Raw genomic sequence first — 13,192 nt, 5'->3', positions numbered from 1 at the left:
TCCCACACTCTGCCCCAGACACTCGTTTCCCTTGGCCCCAGATCTCTGCTTCTTATTCTATGTCTTCTTAAGATGTGTTGCAGCTGTTTCCTCCAGCTCTCATCCCTGACCCGCCCCCATCACTCCTCTGCCCCTTTACAGCTCTGACCCCTCTGCCAAATCCGTACCATCAGCTCCTCTCTAGAAGCTGCAAACATCTCTTGCGCACCTACTTAATCTATTAGAATGCTTTTGACTGCGAGCACCGGAAATACCAGTTTATAGCAGCTTAAACGGAATGTGCCACCGTCAGAGATGAGATGAAATTGTGAAGAGGGAGAGAAGTATGCCAATCAGGCATATCGAATCTTTATACAATTTCATATGTTTTTTAAAAAGTAAATGAAACAGGGAATTCCCTGGAAGTCCAGTGGTTAGGATTCCATGCTTCCACTGCAAGGGGCTGGGGTTCTATCCCTGGTCAGGGAACTAAGATCCTGCAAGCTGTGAGGCACGACCAAAAAAAAAAAACCAAAATAAAAAGTAAATGAAACAGGCTTTCTCTTGGAGGTACATGCTTCTCAGGGACTCCTTTCTGCCTTGTATTCTAAAACCACCTTAGAAGGTTTCCTACAAGAATCTGCTTCAGGAATTTCCCTCCTTGGCTCACTACTGCTGTGCCTTGCAATTAGATGTGCATATCAGTTTCCTGAATCCTCTTATTTTATCATTTTTTAAAAAAATTATTTATTTATTTTTGGCTGCGTTGGGTCTTCGATGCTGTGCGTGGGCTTTCTCTAGTTGCAGTGAGCGGGGGCTACTCTTCATTGCGGTGCACGGGCTTCTCACTGCGGTGGCTTCTCCTGTTGCGGAGCACGGGCTCCAGCAGTTGTGGCCCGCGGGCTCTAAAGTGCAGGCTCAGTAGTTGTGGCACACGGGCTTAGTTGCTCCGCGGTGTGGGGGATCTTCCCAGACCAGGGCTCGAACACGTGTCCCCTGCATTGGTAGGCAGATTCTCAACAACTGTGCCACCAGGGAAGCCCCTCTTATTTTATCTTAAAGAGATTTTAGAGTTGCAACGTGCTGGACAGGGAAAAGAGCCCCCTTGCCAGATGAGTCAGCACGTACTCTTTGGCATGAGCTCAGTAGTTAGAGTAACAGAGCACTCAAGGGAGAGCAGACCAACCTCGCCTGGGAGCTGTGAAATTTCATCAACACACAGTGAAATCTGTTACCTGGAGCCCACCTCACCTACCTCTGGGGTAGCCAGAATAGCCTTTCATGAGTTTCACAACCTTGTGGTTAAAGAGCATCAGATTTGAAGTCAGAGAGCCCTAATTTAAAATCCCTGTTCTACTATTTACCAGCTGTATGATTTTGAGCAAGTTACTGACCCTCTCTGAGCCACAATTTCCTCATCTGAAAAATGGAATTAGTAATATATCCATCCTGTTCTGGCCACAGGGACTGTATTTGTAAGGATGCGTTTGCAAGAAATTGAACCTCATTTCAAAGAAGTTTAAGGAAAAGAGGGGAATTGATTGGCTTGGCTGGCTGGGATATACAGGGAAGAGCTGGCATCAGGGATTTGGAGCCCAGAGACTTCTGGTCTCCCCCGCATTCTCTCCTGTGGTACTGGATGGTCTCTGGAAGGGAACAGACATGTGGCCAAAGACCATTCTAGGCTGACATTACCTGAAAAAGTTAGCCGAATGTATATCATCCAGAATAGTAAATGGATAAAAGCTACCTGAAACTAATCTCAGAAGAATTGTAAGTAGCATGCTTTTTGACTCAATTCTTTCCCAAGTGCAAGAGGGGAAAAAGGAGAAGGGCCTTTGCAGATGCACTCAGAGCTCCTGGGTGTACCGTCTATATCCCGGGAAAATGAAAGGGACATTGTAGCCAGTTGTTTACAGTGAGTTAAAGGCTTGAATGAAATCCCTGTTGAAGAGTTTCCCTAGATCACTGCCAAGAAGTTCTCACAACACTTTGGTTCCTAAAGAAGCCCTGGGGTACTAGGCTATCCTGCCTTCTCTGTCATGTTGCTGATTTCTAAAGGTTACTATTCCCTGTTTGCTGATGGCTGCATCCAGTCAAACTTCAAGTTCAGAAGTTCTTTCTTTTTTTGCGGTAAGCGGGCCTCTCACTGTTGTGGCCTCTCCCGTTGCAGAGCACAGGCTCCGGATGCGCAGGCTCAGCGGCCATTGCTCACAGGCCCAGCCGCTCCGCGGCATGTGGCATATTCCCGGACTGGGGCACGAACCCGTATCCCCTGCATCGGCAGGCGGACTCTCAACCACTGCGCCACCAGGGAAGCCCCAGAAGTTCTTTTGAAGGACCGTAATTAAGAAGGATCAATTTAATTTTAAAATAAATTTTGAGTTTTCAAGTTTTTCAAGATAAATTGTTATTTATGGTAAATTAGCTCATTTGTTTTTTAAGATAAAGGAAGTCAGTTTCCAACTCTTGTAAAATGCCACAAAGAAATGAATGAATATGTGACAAAATTTAATTTTAGATTTCCAAGCTAAGATGAATTTTTTTTTTTTCCTCCAGCAAAAATGGGTTTATTCAGAATTAGCAGAGAATTTGAGGTCTGCAACCATGGTGAGCCACATGCAAGTTCCCTCATGGCAAGAGGAGAACACTTTTTTAGAGGGGTAAAAGGAAGCTGGGAGGGCTACAAAAACAGGGACTGTGGCTTTTCTTTCTTTTTTTTTTTTTTTTTGAATTTTATTTTATTTATTTATACATATTAGTGTATACATGTCAATCCCAATCTCCCAGTTCATCCCACCCCCCCAACCCCCACCCATGGCCCCCTTTCCCCCCTTGGTGTCTGTACGTTTGTTCTCTACATCTGTGTCTCTATTTCTGCCCTGCAGACCAGTACATCTGTACCATTTTTCTAGGTTCCACATATATGTGTTAATATATGATATTTGTTTTTCTCTTTCTGACTTACTTCACTCTGTATGACAGTCTCTAGATCCATCCACGTCTCTACAAATGACCCAGTTTCATTCCTTTTTATGGCTGAGTAATATTCCATTGTATATATGTACCACATCTTCTTTATCCATTCATCTGTTGATGGGCATTTAGGTTGCGTCCACGTCCTGGCTATTGTAAATAGTGCTGCAATGAACATTGGGGTGCATGTGACTTTTTGAATTATGGTTTTCTCTGGGTATATGCCCAGTAGTGGGATTGCTGGGTCATATAGTAATTCTATTTTTAGTTTTTTAAGGAACCTCCATACTGTTCTCCATAGTTGCTGTATCAATTTACATTCCCACCAACAGTGCAAGAGGGTTCCCTTTTCTCCACACCCTCTCCAGCATTTGTTGTTTGTAGATTCTGATGATTCCTATTCTAACCGGTGTGAGGTGATACCTCATTGTAGTTTTGATTTGCATTTCTCTAATAATTAGTGATGTTGAGCAGCTTTTCATTTGCTTCTTGGCCATCTGTATGTCTTTTTTGGAGAAATGTCTGTTTAGGTCTTCTGCCTGTTGTTGGATTGGGTTGTTTGTTTTTTTAATATTGAGCTGTATGAGCTGTTTATATATTTTGGAGATTAATCATTTGTCCATTGATTCATTTGCAAATATCTTTTCCCATTCTGAGGGTTGTCTTTTTGACTTGTTTGTAGTTTCCTTTGCTTTGCAAAAGGTTTTAAGTTTCATTAGGTCCCATTTGTTTATTTTTATTTTTATTTCCATTACTCTAGGAGGTGGATCAAAAAAGATCTTGCTGTGATTTATGTCAGAGAGTGTTCTTCCTATGTTTTCCTCTAAGAGTTTTATAGTGTCCAGTCTTACATTTAGGTCTCGAATCCATTTTGAGTTTATTTTTGTGTATGGTGTTAGGGAGTGTTCTAATTTCATTCTTTTACATGTAGCTGTCCAGTTTTCCCAGCACCACTTATTGAAGATACTGTCTTTTCTCCATTGTATATCCTTGCCTCCTTTGTCAGAGATTAGTTGACCATAGGTGCGTGGGTTTACCTCTGGGCTTTCTATCCTGTTCCATTGATCTATATTTGTTTTTGTGCCATACCATACTGTCTTGATTATTATAGCTTTGTAGTATAGTCTGAAGTCCAGGAGCCTGATTCCTCCAGCTCCTTTTCTCTTTCTCAAGATTGCTTTGGCTATTTGGGGTCTTTTGTGTTTCCATACAAATTGTGAAATTTTTTGTTCTAGTTCTGTGAAAAATGTCATTGGTAGTTTGATAGAGATTGCATTGAATCTGTAGATTGCTTTGGGTAATATAGTCATTTTCACAGTGTTGATTCTTCTAGTCCAAGAACATGGTGTATCTCTCCATCTGTTTATATCATCTTTAATTTCTTTCATCAGTGTTTTATAGTTTTCTGCATACAGGTCTTTTGTCTCCCTTGGTAGGTTTATTCCTACGTATTTTATTCTTTTTGTTGCAGTGTTAAATGGGAGTGTTTCCTTAATTTCTCTTTCAGATTTTTCATCATTAGTGTATAGGAATGCAAGAGATTTCTGTGCATTACTTTTGTATCCTGAAACTTTTCCAAATTTATTGATTAGCTCTAGGAGTTTGCTGGTGGCATCTTTAGGATTCTCTATGTATAGCATCATGTCATCTGCAAAGAGTGCCGATTTTACCTCTTCTTTTCCTATTTGGATTCCTTTTATTTCTTTTTCTTCTCTGACTGCCGTGGCCAGAACTTCCAAAACTATGTTGAATAATAGTGGCGAAAATGGACATTCTTGTCTTGTTCCTGATCTTAGAGGAAATGGTTTCAGTTTTTCACCATTGAGAATGATGTTTCCTGTGGGTTTGTCATATATGGCCTTTATTATGTTGAGGTAGGTTCCCTCTATGCCCACTTTCTGGAGAGTTTTTATCATAAATGGATGTTGAATTTTGTCAAAAGCTTTTTCTGCATCTATTGAGATGAGTGTGTGGTTTTTCTCCTTCAATTTGTTAATATGGCAATGACTGATTTGTGTATATTGAAGAATCCTTGCATTCCTGAGATAAATCCCACTTGATCATGGTGTATGATCCTTTTAATGTGTTGTTGGATTCTGTTTGCTAGTATTTTGTTGAGGATTTTTGCATCTATATTCATCAGTGATATTGGTCTGTAATTTTTTTTGTTGTACCCTTCTCTGGTTTTGGTATCAGGGTGATGGTGGCCTCATAGAATGAGTTTGGGAGTGTTCCTTCCTCTGCAATTTCTTGGAAGAGTTTGAGAAGGATGGGTGTTAGCTCTTCTCTAAATGTTTGATAGAATTCATCTGTAAAGCCCTCTGGTCCTGGACTTTTGTTTGTTGGAAGATTTTTAATCACAGTTTCAATTTCATTACTTGTGATTGGTCTGTTCATGTTTTCTATTTCTTCCTGCTTCAGTCTTGGAGGGTTATACCTTTAGAAGAATTTGTCCATTTCTTCCAGGTTGTCCATTTTATTGGCATAGAGTTGCTTGTAGTAGTGTCTTAGGATGCTTTGTATTTCTGCTGTGTCTGTTGTGACTTCTCCTTTTTCATTTCTAATTTTATAGATTCGAGTCCTCTCCCTCTTTTTCTTGATGAGTCTGGCTAATGGTTTATCAATTTTGTTTATCTTCTCAAAGAACCAGCTTATAGTTTTATTGATCTTTGCTATTGTTTTCTTTGTTTCTATTTCATTTATTTCTGCTCTGATCTTTATGATTTCTTTCCTTCTGCTAACTTTAGGTTTTGTTTGTTCTTCTTTCTGTAGTTCCTCTAGGTTTAAGGTTAGATTGTTTATTTGAGATTTTTCTTGTTCTTGAGGTAGGCATGTATTACTATAAACTTCCCTCTTAGAACTGCTTTTGCTGCATTCCACAAGTTTTGGATCTTCATGTTTTTCTTGTAATTTGTCTCTAAGTATTTATTGATTTCCTCAGGGATCTCTTGGTTATTTAGTAACATATTATTTAGCCTTCATGTGTTAGTGTTTTTTATGTTTTTTTGCCCTGTAATTGATTTCTAATCTCACAGTGTTGTGGTCAGAAAGAATGATTGATATGATTTCAGTTTACTTAAATTTACTGAGGCTTGATTTGTGACCCAAGATGTGATCTATCCTGGAAAATGTTCCGTGCACACTTGAGAAGAAAGTGTAATCTGCTGTTTTTGGATGGAATGTCCTATAAATATCAAGTAAATCTGTCTGCTCTATTGTGTCATTTAAAGCTTGTGCTTCCTTGTTAATTTTCTGTTTGGATGACCTGTCCATTGGTGTAAGTGAGGTGTTAAAGTCCCCCACTATTATTGTGTTACTGTTGATTTCCTCTTTTATAGCTGTTAGCAGTTGCCTTATGTATTGGGGTTCTCCTATGTTGGGTGCATATATATTTATAATTGTTATATCTTCTTCTTGGATTGATCCCTTGATCATTATGTAGTGTCCTTCCTTGTCACTTGTAACATTCTTTATTTTAAAGTCTATCTTATCTGATATGAGTATTGCTACTGCAGCTTTCTTTTGATTTCCATTTGCATGGAATATCTTTTTCCATCCCCTCACTTTCAGTCTGTATGTGTCCCTAGGTTGGAAGTGGGTCTCTTGTAGACAGCATATATATGGGTCTTGTTTTTGTATCCATTCAGCGAGGCTGTGTCTTTTGGTTGGAGCACTTAATCCATTCACGTTTAAGGTAATTATCAATATGTATGTTCCTATTACCATTTTCTTAATTGTTATGGGTTTGTTTTTGTAGGTCCTTTTCTTCTCTTGTGTTTTCCACTTAGAGAAGTTCCTTTAGCATTTGTTGTAGAGCTGTTTTGGTGGTGCTGAATTCTCTTAGCTTTTGCTTGTCTGTAAAGCTTTCGATTTCTCCATCGAATCTGAATGAGATCCTTACCTGGTAGAGTAATTTTGGTTGTAGGTTCTTCCCTTTCATCACTTTAAGTGTATCATGACACTACCTTCTGGCTTGTAGAGTTTCTGCTGAGAAATCAGCTATTAACTTTATGGCAGTTCCCTTGTATGTTATTTGTCATTTTTCCCTTGTTGCTTTCAATAATTTTTCTTTGTCTTTAATTTTTGTCAATTTGATTACTATGTGTCTTTGTGTGTTTCTCCTTGGGTTTATCCTGCCTGGGACTCTCTGTGCTTCCTGGACTTGGGTGGCTATTTCCTTTCCCATGTTAGGGAATTTTTCTACTATAATCTCTTCAAATATTTTCTCGGGTCCTTTCTCTCTCTCTTCTCCTTCTGGGACCCCTATAATGCAAATGTTGTTGCATTTAATGTTGTCCCAGAGGTCTGTTAGGCTGTCTTCATTTCTTTTCATTCTTTTTTCTTTATTCTGTTCCATGGCAGTGAATTCCACCATTCTGTCTTCCAGGTCACTTATCTGTTCTTCTGCCTCAGTTATTCTGCTATTGATTCCTTCTAGTGTATTTTTCATTTCAGTTATTGTGTTGTTCATCTCTGTTTGTTTGTTCTTTAATTCTTCTAGGTCTTTGCTAAACATTTCTTCCATCTTCTCAATCTTTGCCTCCATTCTCATTCCGAGGTCCTGGATCATCTTCACTGTCATTATTCTGAATTCTTTTTCTGGAAGGTTGCCTATCTCCACTTCATTTAGTTGCTTTTCTGGGGTTTTATCTTGTTCCTTCATGGGGGTACATAGCCCTCTGCCTTTTCATCTTGTCTATCTTTCTGTGAATGTGGTTTTTGTTCCACAGGCTGCAGAATTGTAGTTCTTCTTGCTTCTGCTGTCTGCTGTCTGGTGGATGAGGCTATCTAAGAGGCTTGTGCAAGCATCCTGATGGGAGGGACTGGTGGTGGGTAGAGCTGGATGTTGCTCTGGTGGGCAGAGCTCAATAAAACTTTAATCTACTTGTCTGCTGCTGGGTGGGGCTGGGTTCCCTGCCTGTTGGTTGTTTGGCCTGAGGCGACCCAACACTGGAGCCTACCTGGGCTCTTTGGTGGTGCTGATGACAGACTCTGGGAGGGCTCATGCCAAGGCGTACTCCCTGAACTTCTGCTGCCAGTGTCTTTGTCCTCATGGTGGGACAGAGCCACCCCCTGCCTCTTCAGAAGACCCTCCAACACTAGCAGGTAAGTCTGGTTCACTCTCCCCTGGGGTCATTGCTCCTTCCCCTGGGTCCTGATGCGTACACTACTTAGTGTGTGCCCTCCAAGAGTGGAGTCTCTGTTTCCCCCAGTCCTGTCGAAGTCCTGCAGTCAAATCCCACTAGCCTTCAAAGTCTGAATCTCTTGGAATTCCTCCTCCTGTTGCCGGACCCCCAGGTTGGGAAGCCTGACGTGGGGCTCAGAACCTTCACTCCAGTGGGTGGATTTCTGTGGTATAAGCGTTCACCAGTCTGTGAGTCACCCACCCAGCAGTTATGGGATTTGATTTTACTGTGATTGCACCCCTCCTGACATCTCATTGTGACTTCTCCTTTGTCTTTGGACGTGGGGTATCTGTTTTGGTGAGTTCCAGTGTCTTCCTGTCGATGATTGTTCAGCCGTTAGTTGTGATGCAGGTGCTCTCGCGAGAGGGAGTGAGTGCACGTCCTTCTACTCCGCCATCTTGAGCCAATCTCCTAAGATGAATTTTACAATCTAAAATTCTTTTCTAATGGTTAAACTTCATTTTTTTCCCATCAAACTTGCCTTGCTATTCTCTGCTTCTCTTAATGCCCACTGCTTCTTCTAATGAATATAGAAGGTATTATGATAAGCATATAGATAAATTGTGAACTGGGACGTCCAGGAAGCAGAGTTATAACAGGCATATTTTGAGAACAGAGAGTCTGTTAGCTCTCTTGGATTTTCAGAGCAGAAATAAAATACTCCAGAATATTGTGAAAAGATACGATTTGGATTTGGAGAAATGTTTGGTTGAAATTTTTCATGATGTATCAGCCGTTTTCTTGTCTCCTTAGGCCTGGTGCTATTTTGAGAACATTGAATCTGTATTTGATGATATAACTTACTTTTTAGCCACTGATTGCTATCCAAATCTAGAAAGTGTAAGAGAGAATCAGAAACCTTCTTTGGGACACACATCATCCTTTAGATTCAAACTCCTTGATAAATCTCAAACTTCCCTTTGAATACCCTAAAATTAGAATGAAATATTAAAAAAAAAAATCAGTTCAGTGGAAAGGATAGTCTTCTCAACAAATGATCCCAGAACAACTGGATATTTATATGGTAAAAAATGAACTTTAACCTATACCTCATGCCATATAAAAAATTAACTCACATTGAAATGTAAAATATTAAACTACAGAATTCTCAGAAGAAAATATAAAAGAAACCATCCTGATCTTGGGTTAGGCCAAAAATTCTTAGATACGACACTGAAAGCATGATCTGTAGAAGCAAAAATTTGATGAATTTTTTTTTTTTTTTTTTTTTTTTTTTTTCGGTACGCGGGCCTCTCACTGTTGTGGCCTCTCCCGTTGCGGAGCACAGGCTCCAGACACGCAGGCTCAATGACCATGGCTCACGGGCCCAGCCGCTCCGCGGCATGTGGGATCTTCCCGGACCGGGGCACGAACCCGCGTCCCCTGCATCGGCAGGCGGACTCTCAACCACTGCGCCACCAGGGGGAAGCCCAAAAATTTGATGAATTTGACGTCATCAAAATGGAAAACTTTTCCTGTGCAAAGTTTTAACTTTTCATTGTTAAAAGAATGAAAAGACAAGCCACCTACTGGGGGAAAGTATTTGTAAATCACATATCTAACAAAAGACCTGTATCCAGAATATGTAAAGAAATTACCTTGTCAGCATGTCTCAAATGTCTTGGCAGAAAAATAGTTCTCATAAGGCCAATTCTTTATTCTCTAAAGAAGTAGTTGCCTCTTCTGTTAAAAGAAGTTGTTCCTGGGACTTCCCTGGCATCCAGTGGTTAAAACTACAAAAAGCCACAGCACAAACCTGGCAAATCTTCCCAAAGCAGCAGTTTTTCTAGATGGTAAAACATTAAAAACATGACTTTTCTATGACATATTCACCCAGATGTCAGTTCAATCAACCTACTCCAGGGATTCTGTAACCTTTAACCTGGGATGCCCAGAACCTCAAAGTGTCCATGGATACATTTCATTTTCTCATGCACTTAGATGAGAAAAAATTTGAGCATTTCCTTCATTTGTGAATATAGGAAACACACCACAGAAGTAACTGTAGTACCTGTGACTTCATCATCAGTATAAATCAGATACTTTCATGTTACATTACAGTTGTTACAAATATGTCACATTTTTTAAAGCTTATTACTACTTAAAGTTACAATAAGTATTATACCTGCTAATAGCCCTTGTTATTTAATAAAGAAGCATGTTTAAATGCTATAGGTATCACAAAAATGTTTTTTCCCCCAATATTCTGATAATTTTCTTTTCTTAAAATTTTGTAATTGGTTTTCTTTACAATACAATATATCTTTTAAGCTTTTAAAAACATTATTCTGGGAAGAGGTCTATGGGATTCACCAGACTTCCAAGATATTTATGTCAAAAAAAGGTTAAGATTCCTGCCATCTGCCATAGATTTGTAGATTCAAATGTAATTAACTCACCTTTCCTCCATCCAATATTCCCTCCAAACTTTGTACCAATTCTTGATGACTTCCATTCTCATGTCCAGTGTTCACAGAACTTTCTAGCTCAGTTGTTTCTCTCCCCTGTCCTCCATGTCCAAAATAAAGAACATTGCCCCATTCCCCTGATTTCCCTCAAACACAGCAACATGTGTCATTAGATCCAGAGGGGAAAGCAGTGCAGAGGTAGGGCGGGTATTAGAAGGTGCAGAGCATGGCAGAGACTGTGGACTGCATATCGGAAATTCCAGTTCTTTGAAAGTCCCTAGGGCCCATCTGCACAGGGAAAGAAATTCTCTTGGGCGACTGGCAGCTCCTGTCCTGTGATCTTTCTCCTCCTTACACGCTGTTCTTTTTGGGCTGCTGCCAAACCCGGGGATTCCAGCTCATCATTTACTCGACCCCGTTAGCTTTCTCCTGATCTCACCCCTATCCATCACATCTGTGTATAGAAGACCTTGATTTCATAATGAAGAGTTTTCTCCCTGAGAGGAGCTCTTCCGACAATGAAGGGACTATTTTTTCCCCTATATTTATGTACAATTTACATGAACTTGAAGGTAAAACAAGAAACTTGTAAGATATTTTGAACTCACTGGGGATGACTTTGGAGTGTCTGCTCTCCTTTATCATCAGAATTTCTGTGGGAATGTTTGAAAAACATTGCTTTAGGGCTTTAAGGAAGACAAAGGCTGATGGAGGGGGTTACATGCATTTAAAAGAAAATCCAGGGGTTTCTCTGGTGGCGCAGTGGTTAAGAATCCACCTGCCAATGCAGGGGACACAGGTTCGATCCCTGTTCCGGGAAGATCCCACATGCCGCTGAGCAGGTAAGCCCCTGTGCCACAACTACTGAGCCCGTGAGCCACAACTACTGAAACCTGCACACCTAGAGCCCGTGCTCCACAACGAGAGAAGCCACCGCAATGAGAAGCCTGCACACCATACAAAGAGTAGCCCCCGCTCACTGCAACTAGAGAAAGCTCGTGTGCAGCAACAAAGATGCAACGCAGCCAAAAAAATAAATAAATAAAATCCATATTCCTTTACAGACCCCACAGTTTGTCTCCAGCCTCTTCTAGCCAGTCTCTCCCTTAGTCCACTCTGTTCCAACCACATTGAATCTTTCGGCACTTAGAATCATCAGCCCCAGGGCCTTTGCACTTGCTGTTCCCTTTGCCTGGGATGCTCTTCTGTATTCTCTCCACTGGCTCCTGCCCTTTCTTCTGATCAAATGTCATCTCCTCAATGAGGTGTTTCCTGATTTCTCACCAAGATGCCTCCTGGTCTCTATTCATCTTTATCCCAGCATTTCTGTTTTTTAGTTCGTATCACTTACCATAATCTAATTATTTTACTTGCTATATTTTAATATCTGTTTTCTCTACTGAAAGCAGCTCCATGATGATAGGGACTGGGACTGATTTGTGCATTGCTGCATCCCCAGTACATAGCACAGTGCTGGGCTTTTAGTAGGATCTCAATAAATATTTACGGAATGATTGAATGGAGTGTAAAATGTGCCCCTCTCAGGATGGTTCTGTTTTCACAAAGGATTCCTGAAGATGTAGAAGCTTCCTTATGAAAGGAATGAAGTTATGATAGCAGGAAAAAAAGGCACAGGATTGATATTTTACATCAAGGAAAACTTCTTATGTGACATTTCTTCCAGTTAGTGCCATCCGATCTGCTAACCCAGAGGGCTGACAGGGCAGTTTTTGGAGAAGGTAAAAGATTACACTTTGGGAGTCCTTTGTACATTTTATACAGCCAGAGAAATCAATTTGAAGAGGTGAGCACTAAATTCAAGAAATATTTAGTTCAAAATTCTAGATTCAGAACAGTTAAGAATGATTGCAAAATTTTCCACATAGCAAATAGTCAAAGATGTAGTCCTTAATAATTGTATTATGACTTTTGGGTTGATTGTCTTTTAAAAATAATTTTTATTCTTTAATCCACAGGTCACAGTTTTTATCCACATGAACACACATGGCTTTGTTACGAAAAAGTAAGATTACAAACTTTAAAAAATTATGATTAAAAATAGATAGTTTTGGAGGACTGTTTTGATGCTGAATCTTGCTCTTTTTCTTTCTTTTTTTTTAAATCTTCTGTGGTTTTCATGGATAGTTTTCCCACAGACAGTTGTTGGCATCATCATATGAGGATGATTTCTGTAGAAAGTTGTTGAGTGTTTTGTTCAGAGGTGGATTTTTCATGAGAGGGGTCAGATGTTTCCATAAAACTTGCAAATATTATTTATTTTCTCATTTTAAATAAGTATTCATGTTCCTGCCTAATTTAGCATTTGTAATTTCATATTCTTATTCTTAAAGATTCACTTAAAATTATGTAATCTTCAGACCCCATCAAAACCTGGACTTGCCTCTGATTTTATATCCAGTTGTTTGTGAATCTAGGGGAAAAATAATTACCTAATTGTGTTAGTTACCCTCAGAATAGAGTTGTCCAATGTAGCAGATGAAAAGATAAGATATCCAGTTAGATTTGAATTTCTAATAAACTATGAATAATTTTTTAGTATAAGTATATCCCCAATATTGCATGGGACATACTTACACTAAAAAAGGGTCAGATGGTAGTAGACATTAGGCTGCTTCCTCAAAG

General features: G+C 39.9%; 1 protein-coding gene across 5 annotated transcripts in view; it reads left to right on the top strand.

The window, feature by feature from the left end:
- Window positions 1-13,192, top strand: part of GLT8D2 (glycosyltransferase 8 domain containing 2) — a 55,288-nt gene that overhangs the window by 19,979 nt on the left and 22,117 nt on the right. For all 5 annotated transcript variants that reach the window (XM_067010010.1, XM_067010008.1, XM_067010009.1 and 2 more), the window contains one exon: window positions 12,526-12,572. In XM_067010010.1, coding sequence (XP_066866111.1) covers window positions 12,554-12,572 — 19 coding nt within the window. In that variant the 5' untranslated portion in view covers window positions 12,526-12,553. The remainder of the gene's footprint in view (window positions 1-12,525; window positions 12,573-13,192) is intronic.

The sequence above is a fragment of the Kogia breviceps genome, chromosome 12 (genome assembly GCF_026419965.1).
Source record: "Kogia breviceps isolate mKogBre1 chromosome 12, mKogBre1 haplotype 1, whole genome shotgun sequence".
NCBI classification, from domain to species: domain Eukaryota; kingdom Metazoa; phylum Chordata; class Mammalia; order Artiodactyla; family Physeteridae; genus Kogia; species Kogia breviceps.
This window is presented reverse-complemented; position numbering and strand designations above follow the sequence as displayed.